At 42.0% G+C, this 17,178-nt stretch overlaps 1 protein-coding gene across 5 annotated transcripts in view; it reads left to right on the top strand.

Annotated features, from left to right (window-relative positions):
* slc12a5a (solute carrier family 12 member 5a) overlaps positions 1–17,178 on the top strand; it is a 173,418-nt gene that overhangs the window by 57,402 nt on the left and 98,838 nt on the right. The window contains exon 1 of one of the 5 annotated variants that reach the window (XM_074641075.1): positions 10,120–10,527. The exons of the other annotated variants lie outside the window; for them this stretch is intronic. Coding sequence (XP_074497176.1) covers positions 10,473–10,527 — 55 coding nt within the window. The 5' untranslated portion in view covers positions 10,120–10,472. Of the gene's footprint in view, positions 1–10,119; positions 10,528–17,178 lie in introns of those variants that run through there. 5 annotated transcript variants of the gene reach the window in all.

The raw sequence follows: 17,178 nt of genomic DNA, 5'->3' as shown, positions 1-17,178 counted from the left end.
ATGCTCCCAGTGACAACATGGCATGGTGGAATTAGCGAGCTAGCTAACTAGCTAGCTAGCTAGCTAATTTGCTAATTCCACCATGCTTTAATAATACACTGGTTACAGGAAATGAGCTGAACCAAGCCCCAGGAAGAGCGCCAGGCTTTGAAGCAAATCTTCGTAGTGGCCAAACAACGGTACTACAACTTCCGTGTCCATCACGTGATGCCATTCGGCCCAAAAAGACCTTTTACCATAGACTTACATTGGGAAAGAGATGTCTGTAAATGATTAGGTCCTAAAGTAAAAGTAAAATGCACTAATAGCTGAATCCAGAGTTAATTCCCTTCCTCCGTTCATGTGAATGAGACCCAGACCGCGGCTAGACTGAGGGCTGGGAGTCCGCTTTCTTCTCAGTTAGCTGCGACCACACTTTACGGCCCCACTGACATGTGTTGTCACCATAACAACTAGTTCAAAACAGTTCAATGTCCGTTCTACTCCTATTCTATTTTTGTGTTTCTGCCCCTCTCTTTCCCTTTGTCCCTCCATCACGTTTCCGACTCATATTCGTTAATGACATTCATGACTTTCATATCGCACAATCAGCCTTTCGAAAGGGACAAAGCTATGATTAGATTTGTTTGCGAAGGACAATTGTTTTTTTTTAAAAAGCGTGTCGATTCAACAAAGAGAATTCACACAGCGGGTGTAAACTTGTTATTCGATTTGGCAGCGTCAGGTAAACTGATGGACAGCAGTAGATAGAATCCAACCAGCTTCTCCTGAATAACATCCATTATCGTCCACAGCCTACTGTAAATTACCCCTCAGGAGACCAGGGCTGATTTCAAAGCATCACCATGTAATTTTCTTGAGCCCATCCCAACACAATTTCATACCGATAACTGTATCCTTTAGTGTTTGTTTGTGCGTGCGTGCATGTATGTGTTTGTCCTCAGGCTTGCCGTAGGAGGATATTAAGCCGTTCTTTGAGCAGAGCCTGATCAGATTTACAGTCGAGAGAGAGAGAGAGAGAGAGAGAAAGAGAATAAGACACATGGGAAATACAATCGAGCTGAACTCATCAACAGAAGTGCTCGGGTATTGTACTAACAAACTGCATTCTCAAATTGTTTCACTGTGGCTCTGCAATAGCTCTCTCTCTGCATATCCGCCTCACTTTATGTTTATGAAAGTCATTTCCATGTTTGCATATTTCATTCCCGAAATGGCTGCGACAGAAAACCAAAATGCATTATTTATCACAATGCAGTTTCGATTTGATTCATTGCAGCCATCATCATGTAAAGATTTGACTTAGGAGGGATATTTTGGGCTGATCAACTATAAACTCTACACACATAGATTGTGATTGTGTAAATGTCTAGGTCCTGCTGTGTGAAGCACACACAAACCTGTTGTGAACGTTGTCATTTTTGGGATCAGATTGGTGGCTTAGATGTGTCTAATGCTGACTGAGCCTTTTCTGGTTGTGATTTTTTTTTTTTTGGACAGATCAAGAGAGCCTGCGTTTTGCATTATTTAAGCGCCTCCTCTCACTCAAAATATTTTTTGATATCAGACACTGAGGGAATTCAGAGAGAATATTACAGATGCCGTTTCATTTCAAAACTCTTGACGCTCCTCTCGCCGTGCACTCAGAGATGAGTCACGGAGAGACACCTTTTTAAGCTTCCTGGGAATTTTTGTTTCTTGTTTTGTTTAGTCTTTGTATCTTTTGTGTCCAGTTGAAGTTTAACTTTGTGCCCAGGGCTTTAGCTTTTTTTGTGGCTGCTAGATGCTGTATAAATGCTCCATGCCCTTGTCGACTTTTGGAGGTGCTCAGACAGACCATAATGATCTGGCAGGAGTCCAAGACACCACAACACATGAGGAAACGAGGCTCTGCTACTGATACTGTAGGTTGGAAGTGGTTGTCCTCTCGCTCTGTCTCATCCTATAACAACCCAGGCTCCTTGAGACGCTCACCGCTGTGCAGTGAGAGAGTGTGTAGCAGTTTAACCTTTGTGTGTCATGAAAAAACCTGGAACTGGTCCAAAATGTATAAGACAGGGGATTTATTAAGATAGAGTTTTTTTTACTCCAGTAATTGATTCCTGAAAGCCCAGTTTGGACCTAGTATGCATTTCCGCTTACATCTTGTAAGCGTCCTTGCATGTCAGGTAAATCAGGAAAACTACATCTCAAAATTGTGACACAACATAGTGTTATCAGAATAAGAGTCAGAAAAAACTTTATTGATCATCACAAGGCAATGGAAATGTCTCATTGACGTGGCTCACACTGCACGAGTAAAAAAAAAAATCAATACTCGGGTCATTTTCTCTGTGTCGTTAATTACGTCATTGCTGTCGCACAGTTAAAAAGTGCCAGATCAACGTCTGCTGATAGACCATCCATAATGAATGCCTGTATTTTTGTGATAAATACATATTGTCAGCTATTTTGTTGAGTTGTCTCTTAGCGAAATGCTCCGAGTGAATTGCAGTTCCCCTCGGTAAGCAGTGATGCAACGTACTGTATGTGTCTCGGGCTTTTATTCTGAAAGGTAAGAATTAACAGCAATAGTGAATGTGGGGGCAATAGGCGTATTTCCCCAAAGTAATAAATACAAAGTACTTTGTGGCCATTTGTGTTATTATTATTTCCGCGCCGCAAGTCATGGATTTGTCTCAATCGCGCTGCTCTCCTCTCGTCCGTCTGCCATTTTTCCTTCAGCACAATGCATGATGGTATATAGTGCTCAGTTAAAGACCATTTTTGTCCACTACTTTTCACGATGCAATGTGGGATACTTTGAGTCCACTATATAGGGTATAATAATTCTCACTATTCATTCGGACAGCACAACAAAATGGCAAACTCACTAGTCCACTATATAGTGAGTAGTGAGTGATTTCGGACAAAGTCTCTCTCTAATAAGGGAGCAAAGCTTGTACTTGTTGTCACTGGCAACCAGTGGAGACTTCAGGCTTAAACAAACGAGCTACAGTATACGATGTTAAGTTCAAGTTTCAAGTGTATTTGTCATATGCATCAGTGAAATGCAATGAAATGCATTGTACCCTGGCTCTCTCTCAGCCCTTAAAATCTATAAATAGTACACTAGATAAATACTACAATAAATAAGACAATACTAGTTAACTAGTGAACTTTAGAGATGCTGGTAGGCAGACTTTGTTAGTTTTGAACAGAGCCAGGCTAGCTTTTTCCCTCTGTTTCCAGTCTTTATGCTAAGCTAAGCTAACCTGCTGCTGGCAGTAGCTTCATATTTATCATACAGACATGAGAGTGGTATCAATTTCCATCAATATCCTGTGTTTATTTAGCTTCACCAAGAGCTGTACTTCATTACATGGTGTAAGATTTAGTGGACGGGGCAGTCTAGTTTAGCATCATCTCAGATGCATTGTCCTATGCACCATAGCACACTAAATCCTTCTCTTTGCTTGACTAAGTCAGTTAGAGATCTTATAGTTTTTGCTCAAAATCCTACGTGATTTCTTTCCTCTTCCCTTTGTTTTTTGACTCAGCTCACATCCATTTCCTCCTTGTATCTCTTGAAGGCCAGCATCCTCCCTTCATCTCTCTCTCACCCCTGCTCCTTTTGATGACACAAGGTCACAAGAGGTCAGCGAGCCCTGCTCACAACCATAATTGAATTTATTTTGACCACGGCCTGCCGTCATTAAAAGTATTTGGAGTGTGTGAGTTCCTCTACTTCATTAGTAGGCTCTTGAGTGGAGCGCACCAGGTCAATATGACCTCAGCATGGCTCCATTTAGTAAAACATTACTCAACAAAGATTGTCCCGTTCCGGCTCCTGTTTGGAGCCCAGCTCTAAGTTCATGACATTTAAATGAGCCCGCAATCGAACCCCTCGAAAATGGAAATGTAGCCTTTCAGTTTTCAAAAAAAAACTTTTGAAAATTGTTCTCTCAAAGGTGATTAATTGGTAGGGGGAGTACTCCTCTGAGGAAAACGTGACATACAGACGAAATTGCACACAAGTATGTTCACACATGAATGCCGGCTCACACGAATGTAATCAGGCACAGATAACAAGTACGACTTCAGGAAAACGTGTGAGTCATGCATCTGCATTTAGTCATAAAATCCTCTTATTTGTCGACTTCTGTCTCTCTGTTCGGCTCTCTTTCTGTCTGTGTCTCTTTATCACACACTGCCAAACCCACAACCCTGTAGCTACACCATATATTTTTTTTATTTTCACTGACTCTGGCTTTTGACTAGAATGGCCCTAGGCTCAAGTGCATGTATTTTTATGCTCTCTCTCACACATACAGGCACTCAGAAGGAAGGTCCCAATTTTAGTACCATTGTAGTATTACATGCATCTACTATCGTTGTGTAGTTTTCACTGCCTCTACCTCCCATACTGTAGTAGAAGAGTTGCTTTTGGCAGCGTCTGAGTGTTGTAAGGGTTTGGGCTAATCCAATAACAGGGCCCTGTTTGTAGACAAGACACTGTTAAGTTGTCAGCAAGCCATGCTGCTTAAGAAATAAGAAAGCCTTCAGATGCCCGAGTGAGTCAGCAGTACACGCACAGAATAGTGCCCACAGAAAAAATTTGGATTGCATTCATTAGACTTTCTGATGGCTTGAACTGAACCGAATAAGAAAAAAAAACACGAAAATGAAGGAGTATTTGAATTTGTCTCCAGAAACCCTTGGTACACAAGTTACAAGTGAAATGGACCGCTCTTGCAGCTCCATCGTATCCTCATACAACGGTTTGTATGATATCTTACCAAAAGTTATTACTCCAAACTCCTGGACGAATGTCCAGCAACACGTGTCACTTACCGCTTGTTACATGCATACAGTCTTTTCAAAATAAACTTCCATCCTCACAAGAAACAACTTGGTTAGGTTTAGGCAACAAAACTACTTTGTTAGGTTTAGGAAAAGATTGACTAGTTTAGGGAAAGATCGTGGTTTGGGTTAAAATAACTACGCTTGAAATACTCAGTTAGGTGTAGGCAAAAAAAAACTACTTAGTTAGGTTTAGGTAAGAAAACTACTTGGTTTTAGGCAAGAAAACTACTTGGTTAGGTTTAAGCAAGAAAACTACTTAGTTTGATCAACCCATTCACCCCAACCTCCTTCCTACACGGCGTTTGTTTCTCTTTATACTTCCTGGTTCACGATTACATGGATACATACGAATAGATTTTGTTGGATATATACAAATTACAGAGCATTACTTTCATACGTATAGCTACTAACGGTAGCGCTGCAGCCTGCTTGCAGCACAGCACAGGAACATCGTCTTGTACCTATGACCAATGAATTTCCTTCTTTGGAAAATAACATGTGCTTTTATTTGAAGCGCTCTTAAAGCTAGCCACGTTCACCTCACACCTACTTGATTAAATCTGTTTCTGTTTGTAAATCCCTGGATGCAAAACCACATTCGAAATCGCGTTGAGTGTTGTTTAACCATGAAATAACTTTTTTAATCAACTTTTTCTAACATTATTTTTCAGAAATGCATTACAACATTGACGTTTATAAATGCTCTCTATTAGAACTCTGTCTTGTCTTATCAATAAATCTTCTTTGATTTTAGGACGTGTAACTGAGCCTTCTGTTTGTTCTTACTCTCTATTGGAAAACAGCTGCTGTGCCAGCAGGTCCCTCTGCTCCAGTGCACTCAGTGCTCGTCTGCCGTCCTCCTCGTACGTTCCTCCTTGTCATTGCCTTGAAGCACAATATATTCTTGTCACCCGACATATGAAGATAGAAATGGTGCAAAGACGAAACAATTTTGATGTCAAACCAACCCACTTTGGGTTCCAACACCTGCTTTATTTTGTGATCTTGCAGATGCCATAATGTATTCTTTGTATTGGGTGTTTCTGGAAACCCAGCAGGCTGGTGTAAAGGTGGCGGTGACTGACAGATGAACGCAATAGACCACATTCTGGAAATAGTTAGCAGACGTAAACGCATGTCTTTGCCATCATCTGCCCGACAGGTACATGTTCTCTCCTGTCCCTTGTTCTATTTAGGTGATGTATCGACCACCCTGTCCTCTCCCTTCTTCCCCACAAAACTCAGCACAGGGACTATTTCAACAACTGGTCATATAATACATGTTTTTATGCAATGCTTTAACATTATGTGATGGCATCATAAGGGAGTCAGCAGAGAAGGTATTAAGTTACATCATGATTGGCATGCAGCAGCCTTTCAAGTGTTTTTGATTTAGAAAATGCAAATTCATGCACTGTTGTTATGAAGGAGCCCTATTTCAGGGTCAGTGTTCAAATCAAACAAGACGTTACATCACTCGACGATGTATAACAACGAATTACTCAAATTTACAGTCGGCTCTTTGCCAACCTTGTTTCCCCCCCTTAATCAAAAATATTGCAGATATTTGGCAGTGTGTTAGCTAGCGTCAGCTGGTTTGGATGTTTGAAAAATAAGTTTCTATTTCATTCGTCCAGCTCACACAGAGCGGTCGTATCGATATGTGAGTTCAGACGTCTGCACAGTTAATGTTTGGTGTCGAGGCTGTGACATTTAAACCTGCTCAGAGAGAGAACGATTTGTAGTGATGATAACCTCACTCCACCTCTTGTTGGAGAGAATTTGAGTCTACAGGTGGATGCTGGAGTGGATGTTGGCTGATTTAGATGTAAGCAGCTGCAGTGAGGATGTGGTGGTGTCGTAGTGTAGCAGCACCTTACTGTAGGCAGACCAGTGGAGTGAGCTGTGCATTGAGAGCTTAAATAGATCATCTGATTTAAAAGGGTGTGTTGTGTTATGTGTTGCACATGTGAGTGTATCAGCACTACCTGAGTTGTCCATAATAACTAGCTGGCAGGTTTTGTTCATTTCTTTTGCCAGACCAACTTGCTTTTTCATCATTTGTTTATCAAGTTTAACACAGAAGATGAGTGGCACTGTGAATTGTACAGTTTTTCTGTATTTATTAAAATAAATACAGAAAAATCTAGGTACACCTACATTAATTTCAAGAGGCATGATGTCAATAGTACACACAGTAATTACAATGCATAAACCTGTTTCCAGACCTAACTATTGGCACTGTTTGACACAAAACGGCCAAGTGTGGCCAGCTACATTGTCACCAAGTCGCAGTTGAAGTGTTGCTCAAGCGGTCGTTGACTTAGTTAAGTCGTTAATTGTCAGTTTGTATAAGGAACGGAATAGGGTGAAACAAAAACATCTTGGTTGATGTTTCACCGCATCAATGGAGCGCTAAAAAATTTGAAACCAGCTCAACTTTATTTGTAGCACATTGCGGCCGTCACGCAAGTGTTGGGCGTGAATTTGTAGCTTCATGTCACCGGCTTCCATTGAAAATGACTTGTAGCCTGTTGCTGTGTCGCTCGTAGTGTGAACACAGTAATAGCCAACCGCATTACCAGTTAAAATATTAGTATGACCGCCAGGTCCAAAACGGGGAAAAAATTTAATTTTAGGAAAACATGATGTTGTAAATCTATTTCACTCTCGCGTCCCTTATTTATTTTATGTTTATTTTTTACAAATCATGGACCAATGCCATATACCACATAATTTATAGAAAAAGCCACTTTGCAATGCTCATCCCGAGATGGACATTTCATATAAATACCTAAACTCTGAGTGGACATTGAGCTGGGTTGTTGTCCTTCAAGCTCGGTATACATAGCACATAATTAAGTTAACCATTTACTAGTCTTCAATCCATGCAAATGACAGCAGTAATGACCACAATCGTTGAGGAGTCAATGACTAGCCGACAGTGCCTGTTACAGGGCAGGACTCGCATTAATAGTAGATGTCTAGAATGGATCAGTACTACAACATACTGCACATCAGCTGGTGTGTTAAAGCAGAAATGCATGAAATGGAGTGCTTTACGAGGATTGTGGGTACAGTACCATCCGAGTTCAGTGTGTGAGGAATGTCCATGTAGTGTTCCCCCATCAGCAAAGTACCCATTATAACAGTTAATAATGCACTTGTGTTATTAATAATACACACGTCCTCCTGTTTTCCTCAAAGCTGTTTACCTCCTTGTCATTTAAAAAACAAATATTTTTTGTGCCATGAATCACACATGTTTGTTGATGGTGATGTTTTGCAAGTCAAGAAAGTGGCGGTTTGCCGTGGGTTTGTCGTAGTATCATTTAGTTTTGTGTGAAACCGCTCAGTGAACTACATCTCTCGTCTCGCACAACATACGTCACCAACACCAGCTAGCTAGATAACTTAGCTATGACCATACACAAAAGAAACGTTATCTTACCTGATGTGTTTATCCAGTGTGACTCCTGGTGTTTTTATCAACCGAGAAGCGAAAGAACGAGCGAGACACATTGCTGGTGTGAGTACATCTCAGTAGAAACACACAGGCATCGTAGCTTCAGTGAGAGAGACGTCACTTGCACGACTTTTGGGTGTGTAGTCTTTCTTATTACGTATTTTTACAGGCTTATACTTCAACAGTTTGACTTAATTATCTATTAAATTGACAAACATCATATGTGTGATTCATGGCGCAATTCAAACAGGATCAAAAAAATATTTGTCTCTCGCTGTTGACTATGGTTCATATTTTTTCCAAAATAAGGTCCCATGGGGTTCACCGAAAGGGTGCGGGACTTTGCCTCTCTATAATCTGCATAATTCTCATGTCATGCACATTTAACCATTCAGATTGCTCGCTCGAAATGATAGCTAGTATAATGTACATTATGCAATGATGAGCCGGTTATTCAGGACACAATTCAACTGAATGTTTCTACTGAATGTAAATGCAAAGGCTCTCCCCTCGTGGATAATGTAATTTCATTTGTACGTCTTTTGTTGTTGCAAGCAAACTGCCGGCTATGGTGTGAGTACTAATGAACAAAGAGAGACAGAAATGTATCCGTACACACACACACACACACACACACACACACACAGCTCAGTAGAGAAATATATTGCCAAGCTTCAAGGTATTGGTTCTTCTTCGTCAAGGTAATTGCACCTTGACAAAACCAGTTTTTGTTTGAGACATCGGTAATAAATTTAGCGTGCTGTTATATATTTCCCTCCTTCTCTTTTTTGTTGAAATCTGTTCTGTGCATCAGCGCCACCATGACTAAAACCAAGATTAATTGCTTTCATATCTCTGGTGTGGGATCACAACCGCTGGGACGCACGTAGAAACACACACAGGCGCTGAGTGTCTTCATACTACACACGTTTTCTTTTTTGCACACGGCACACAGCGTACCAGATCAAAATGAATCTGCATGCATCAAAATGAGACCGGCCTAATTGACAGCGAGGTTTCAATGCCGTGCCAACACCATACAGTACAGCATCTAGGTTGGGACCAAACGTCTCTAAATGGTGGATTAAAAGAAGAAATGTAAAAGATAAAGAACCATGCTCTGTTTTAATAGCTGCCAACAGAGAGGCAGGTGTATGTTATGCATATACTGAACCAAAGTGATGGCTGTATTGCTGATACAGTGTGTCTTTCCATGTGTGTGAGTACATCACTCTCCGTGTTTATCATAACAGCGTACAGATGATGTTGATGGGGCTTGTTCATCCCTTGAAGGAAACAGAGGCTCTATTTGCATCTGACATTAAAGTGGGGAGTGAGCGCGGCGGCTTATTACAAAGCTGACAGGAGGAAAAAGCCGATGCATAATGCACCTCTGTGGACAGAAAACATCAGAGCGGCGAGGCTACCGCCTGCTCTCTCTTTAACAGCATCAATTCCACTTCCCCAATCACCTCTCTGTCTGACAGCCGTGATGAGGAGAGGGAAGTAGGGTGGGAGGGAGTTGGAGAAATAGATATAGAAGAAATCACACTATACTGCTTGAATATGCAATTACTTTGGCAGCTACAGTGACTGAGCAACATCATCTCACCAGGGGAGAGTGAGTGCTTTTTTTTTGTATCTGTGAGTGGGAGAGATCGAGATCAGGAGTGAGAAAAAAAAAGAGAGAGACAGAGAGAAGGAAGGAGGGAGAGAGCAAGTGTGCTGCTTTGAGGCGTTCCATCATCCACCAAACTCCTGCAGCTTCCCTCTTCCCTCCTCCTTCTCCTGGAGAGAGAGAGCAACAGAGAGAGGAAGAGTAAGAGATAGAGAGAGAGGGGGAGCAACAGAGAGAGAGAGAGAGAGAGAGAGTCACGCTTACAAGCCAGCGGAGAAGAGACGTCAATAGGAGGATCTACAGAGGGAGGAAAAAAAAAATCCTTCCCTCTCTTCTGCTGCCTCTCTTCGTGCATCCTACGGGCAGCGAGGAGCGAAGAAGAGGAGCGAGGAGGATCCGGCTGGCATATTTTTCTACACTGCTGCTTCCCCGCGATTTTCTGCGGCCGCATCGCAGTGGGTGGAGCGCAGGGAGAGCCGCCGAGAGCTCGATCGGTGACACCGCTCCGCAGCAGAAGACGAGTGACCGTAGAGGAGAGCCGGGATGCTTAACAACCTGACCGACACAGAGGAGGGGGACGGGGGAGCGCAGAGCCAGGGTGAGTGATGGGATGTGTCATGCAGTCACATACACACACACACACACACACACATGAACATAAATGCATAAACAAGGGGCATTCATATGGCAATGCAAGACACACCGATACTGTACATCTGCCCACGCAAACACACAGAGGGAGAGTGAATATATGGTGCACATGAAATGCCTCGTAAAGCACCCAACATGCACAATTTAGGTTTACACTGATGGGAGTGAGCAGTCATTGGAAGAGGAAGTGTGTGTGTGTGTGTGTGTGTGTGTGTGTGTGTGTGTGTGTGTGTGTGTGTGTGTGTGTGTGTGTGTGTGTTACAGCACTGTACGGTGGTCGGCCTCCTTGCCTCCTCTGCTGCTGCTCTTACTGCAAGGCTGTTGTGACAGGAATAGTAATGGGCTCACTCCATACGATGGATGGCGAGTGTAAGGGCATTACAGCTTTGTCCGGCACACACACACACACACACACATACACACACACTTGCACTAATACACACACACACGCAAACAATCAAACATGCATACACAATTCAGAATGTTTTCTGTTGCAGCTGTTCATTCATTCTTCATGGCAAAATGCTCCCGCCACATATGGCACTCTGTGGACAGGCGGTATGGGCATGTGCACGCTCACACGAAACACACACTGACATGCACACACACAACCACTCACAATTACAGATACCAAGCCACCATTGCTGCTGCTAATCCCATCGCCCCCAGCTGTCAAAATCAGCCCTCCTGTTCAATCCCCATCGCTCAGCCCGGTCCTTGGTCTCTGCAGGGATTTCTGGAGAAAACCTGTGGGTTGCTGGTTTGTGCAGTGCTGTGTTGTTGAGGAGTGCTCTTATAATGTGCTGTTCACCAGAGAGAGCATACCTTCTCAGGGGCCAGGCAAAAATTGAACCTGTTCCTCTAAGTGCGAATGACAGGCACTGCACATTTGGGAACAGTATTAAGTCATGAATGGCGTTAAAAGTCCCAGGTAACTTTCAAAGTTTGCCGACCGTTTTGAGCCCCATTCGAGCTGAGGATCTGCAGGAGCTGCACACCAGCAGTCTCCCTTTTCCTCTCTGCTATATGTTGAGGATTGAAGTAGCTCTGCGCACCTCTCTCTTTCTCTCTCAAGGCTTCTCTCCTTCACTGCCTGCTTTTTTCTTTTCTTTTTTTGCTCTCTACATTCGTCTCAGCTTTTTTTTTTTTTTCTCACTCTTTCATGTCTCCCATTCTGCGTTCTGGTACAAATCTCCCTGATGTTGTCTTTCGGGACTCTCAGGGATGCACCGGTGAGACAGCCGGTTGCGGATGAGAGAACAGTCACTATGCTGCTTCTCCTACCTGTGAGGGCTTAATGATAAAAATAGACCAGCGCTGGGAACATGAATATTTAACTTAATGCGGGCATCTCTTTTTTTTCTTTTTTTTTGTGAGGGGGGGATTACAACAGTTCACTAAGAAGCACGGACAGCGGTTGTAAGAGGTTGGGCGACAGGGTCGAAGCGCGACCCCGTTTATAAGTGCGACGAATTGAAACCATCAAGGGCAGGTTAGCAGGCGTGACATAAAGCCACATAGCGGCGCATGCAGGAGTGTTAAGCTAACAAGATTACTCAAGCGTTGCCGTCTCTGTGTGTGTGCTTCTACCTTTAAGCACTATCGAATTTACCGTCTCATTTACATATATGTGTGTATGCATCCATGTGTGTGCAGAACAGAGTTTTAAAGTTGGCACGCGTGTTCATACTGAGCACTAATGTGTGTGTGAGAAGTGGTTGTAGCTCATCACCTCTCCTGCTTTATGTAGATGTCAGTTTCATCTGTCAGGCTGTTCCTTTTTGTCTGTTCCAGGGTTAATGCATAGATATAATCTATGCATGTGATGTGCAAAGAGCTGGTCCTGCCCCTGTGTCACTCTCTCCCTTTCCCTCTCTCTTTTTGTCACTCTGCAGTAGCAGCATTTCTCAGGATAGGACCTCATTCACACACATATCCCCCTCATCCCTTTCATCTGATTCACAGCCCTGCTAAGCTAGCTGTGCAACAACCTGAATAACTCTGTTTAGTCATCAGTACTCTGCGGGGCAGCTGCAGATAGGGAGGGCTTTTCGCCTCTTTACAGTAGGAATGTCAGAGGCTGTCGCTGTCCGCTCTCCCCCGGTGCTGAAAGCGGCCTCCCTCCCTCCCTCCTCCTCCTCCTCCTCCTCCTCCTCTCCCCCTGCCTGACTCCAGTAGTATGTACATCCAGGAGCTCAGGGCTGCCTAGCGCTGTCCAAGGTGCTGATTTATAGCCTTCATTACACGGCTGGGTCACAGCCCGGGAGAGGAAAGCACAGAGTTACACACAGCATCAGGGTGGAGGTGTTTGTGCGTGTGTGTGTGTGTGTGTTTGTGCACTGCGCACCTTTTTTTTTTTTTTATATAAGCATGCAAAGATGAAAGGCATAATTCTCAGGGAAATTATAAAAAAAAAGGTTGTAAGAAAAGAAGTGGATGCATGTTGAGTCAAGGCCTGATTTGCATATTCATAAGCCGTCATGTTGCTCTCCCACCATATTGTTAATTATCTGCAGGTTTTTCTCTTTTGGAGCAAGTGGAGTGTCAGCGGTGCAAGGAGGTGGGATGCAATCACGACGAGTTGAAGGGAAGCCGAGGTTTTTTGGTGATCCATTTGCAGCACAGAAAGGGTTTGCTGTGTAGAGCATGTCTTGTTTTTTTAAGCACAAGAGGGGAAGCTGTTACTGTCTGCAATGTGTAGTGATGCAGGTTGATGGACACCTAAAGTGGAGAGTTGTTTCCTCGGCAGATGTAGAATGATGGACGTTGTGTTCCAGCTCACATCGAGACTTTCAGAGTCGTGGTTTATGTCTCGCTATACAGTGTTTAAATGTGGATAGTGCCATTTTTACATGTTTTCACATTGTAACAAATTTACTACATGGACTGAACCATGTAAAGTTTTGATCCCGTCACCAGCTACAGTGTGAAAACAGTGTTTGATCGGACAGTCGGAGCACTCGTTGTTTATGGTTCGGCATTAAGAGGAGCTGTTCTGGGTTCTTGTTAGCAAGCAAAAGTGATTTCATGCTACTTCTCCAAATGTTTGTTACCGTCTGCAGTTTTTTTCCATTTATGTATTCATTCGCTCATTATTGTGTCAGTTTGGTTTATTCGCTCCAGTTTAATGAGTGAGTGTTTTTTGTAACGTGTGCATAATTGAATATTGCTCATGAGTTCTGCCTGGACAGCCTTTGGCCCCAGCAGGTCAGCCGACTGCTGAGAGCCGGCTAGATCACAGTCTGGAGGCCTATTTAGAGAACATTGCGAACATTATTACTTCTGTTAGATAAGAAACAATTTATTGATCCCATGTGGAGAAAGTGAAGTAACACAGCAGTATAAGTACGAGTATAAAAAAGTGCCTTTAAAAAATATCATGTATTATGAGCATCTGCTATACACAAACACAAATAAATAGTACTGTATCAACATGTCCTCATGCAACGGTTTGTATGATATCTTACGAAAAGTTGTTCCTCATTTTCCGTGTGTTTTCCTACGAATGTCCAGCAACACGTGACAATTTCAACTTGTTACATGCATACAGTCTTTTCAAAGTAAAATAATGTCTTCACAGGAAACAACTTAGTTAGGTTTAGGCAACAAAATTGCTTAGTTAGGCTGAGGAGAAGATCGTGGTTTGGGTTAAAATAACTATGGAAGTGGTGTAACTTAAGTATGGAAGTTACCTGACCAGTAAATCAACGCTGACTTCAGGTTTCACACGGGGTAAAAAATGCAGTGTTTTCTGCCCCACCGATCCACCCCGTCCTCCTCCCTACGAGGAGTTTGTCACTCTTTAAATTTCCTGGTTCATGAATACATAGATTACATACCAATTGATTTGACGAATTACATGTAATTACTTTTCGTAGGAATAGCTACGAACAGTGTATGAGAACAGCCTGACTGTATACACACGAACATAAATAGTAATTATAAAGGTTAGTGAGACTGAAATACTGTAAGTGAGCACACATATAAGTTGCAATAAAAAAATAAAAACTGTAATCCGTAAAATTTCATTCCTGGTTTATTTGGCGACACCTACTGTTAGGTGCTGGTTATTATTACAGCAACCACTCCTTGAGCAGCTACGGCTTGTCAGACAGATAAACAACTGGAGTATCTGTTTACAGTGCAGCCAAACAAACCTACGTGGCTTTAATAAAGAAAATCAATAGTCAATAATAAGTGCAACTGCAATTTCATTTCACGCTGCACACGAAGCGAGGGATTTTCCAACAGCAGAGTACAGCAAAGTTAGTTATCTACAGCCGATCTATACCAAACAAAGATGCTTTCTTAATTCTGTAGAATATTATGTTTAAGCCAGGACATCTCTGCAGCACTTCAATATTTAATTTAAAATGGTATTTTGACACACATTTCGCCTTTTAACAAATATTGCGCCATTCTGTAACCTGTAATCATATGGGCAGGTGGGTGGGGTGGTTAGGGTTAGGGTTAGGGTTAGTGATAGGGATGATGATCGGTGATAGGGATGGTAATGAGGACTTCAATTTGTTAACGTATTTGTTGAATGGTGCCTCTTTGTAGTTGGGGGTTGAGTAAGTGAATTGAAATTTTTAGTCAAATATGCTGTATATGTTTTATATGTTCTACTCTTGTGGGATAAAAACTTTGAAAATCAATCAAATATATTTGCAATATATATGCAGTATATATATATATATATATATATATATATATATAGATTATATTTTTGATTAATTGTGCAGCTCTAGAAGCAACCTGAAGGCAATGGCCTCAGTGTCACTGTACTACAGGTAGAGGCAATGACGGGTAACATCTGTGACATGAAAAACATAGTACCAAATTGAATTTGGACATATTGGTGTTCAATACATTAAACCATGGTAACCGCTCACATGTTATACGATCTACGGAATCAATCCAATCCATTCTATTATCTAGAGCTGCAATGATCAAAAAATTATCTGTAACTATTGATTTTTTTAGTCAATTAAATGTTCTCAGTTGTAAGCAAATTATACAATTTATTTGTTTTATATGACAGTAAACTGAATTGGGTTTTGGATTGTTAGTCAAATAAGCAAACAAGCAATATGAATGCATCTCATTGAGCTGTGGGAAATCATAACGAGCATTTTTCACAGTTTTCAGACCTTTTATAGATCAAACGATTTACAGATTTATCGAGAAAATAGCCGGCATATTATTTGATAATGAAAATAATCATTAGTCCCATCTATCCATTCATCCATTCATCCATCCATTCATCCATCCATCCACTCATCCCCTCTCTCCAGCCAGTCCGTACTCTTGGTCAGGGCTGTGTGTGAATAGGGTTGTAATGATGTTTTAGTTATGGCTGACTGCATAATACTGCAAAATGCTCCCTGGGGCCCTCTCCTAGGGAGGCAGTTGTTGTGCATGCTCAACGTCATTATTCTCTGTCTACCCGCTCTGCGACTTATCCACTGTGAATGGAGAGAGAGAGAGAGAGAGAGAGAGAGAGAGAGAAATGCACTGTAAGTGAGAGAGATTGCTGGCTAATACAGAACCACAGGCACTTGTTACTTGGGAAGGTAGCTCTCTGGCTGCACACACACAAAAAAATGCATTTTCAGTAGCTTAGCGCTAAAGTGTATCATCTCCACATGAGTAGACAGACACATAGGCCTGTTGTAGCCTGCAGTATAACTCTCTATAGGTCAAGTTCAATACTTTATTGCCGTGTCAACCCAGTTAATTGCGTAGCAGGACAATAATGCACGTCATTAGACACACCAGTGTTTTTGAGAGAAACTCTGTATTATGCAAAAATACTGTTGACCAATTTAGTATTGCAAGTTACAGTATTAGCTACTTCCAGCTATTCTACCTACGTTTTTTGCTCTATTTCTAACCCAATACAATGCCCACAAAAATCAGCTGATATGAGTCAGAGCTATTTTCCATCAGTGTACCAACCTCCAGCGTACAAATGGCTCCCGAAGTCCAAATGTAGATTATCATTATGTATCTGAATTTAATAAAGGTAGGTATTAATGAAACATTGGCTCACGTAACGACGGGGCAGGTGAATTAGTTTGCTTGCTAATTAGAGTATGGTTACCATTAGTAGTGGGTGTCCATATATAATGGATGGGTATTCATTCATTATTTTGTCAATTAATAAGCAGGAGAGAGTATAATCAGTGGTGAAGGGCTCTGCTTCCCCAAAGCTTGACTCATAATGCTCTGATGAAAAGCTCACACAAAAGCACGGACAAACAGGGAGCTCATGCACGCACAAACACGCACACATGTTTAAGAGACCACCATTAGTCATACACGCTCTGCTCTGCTGCACGTTTTCTTTTCCTTGTCTAAAAGATATTTATTCAGCATTTCACCGCCATCAACTATAGTGGTTTCTAAGTATCTTATGTACAATTTCATGACAATAATTATTGGGAAATGTAGTTTTATTGCATTTGGTTGACTTTGAGACTCAAAGGCAAAAACAAAAATCACTGTCTTTCATTTGGAACACATAAATACATTTATTATAATGACTTTAGTTCTTTGCGCAGCAACAAAACTAGTGGTAGGAACGTACTGGCGC

The sequence above is a fragment of the Sebastes fasciatus genome, chromosome 1 (assembly GCF_043250625.1).
Source record: "Sebastes fasciatus isolate fSebFas1 chromosome 1, fSebFas1.pri, whole genome shotgun sequence".
NCBI lineage: Eukaryota > Metazoa > Chordata > Actinopteri > Perciformes > Sebastidae > Sebastes > Sebastes fasciatus.
Note: the sequence above shows the minus strand (reverse complement) of the source record. Positions and strands in the feature narration are given on the sequence as shown.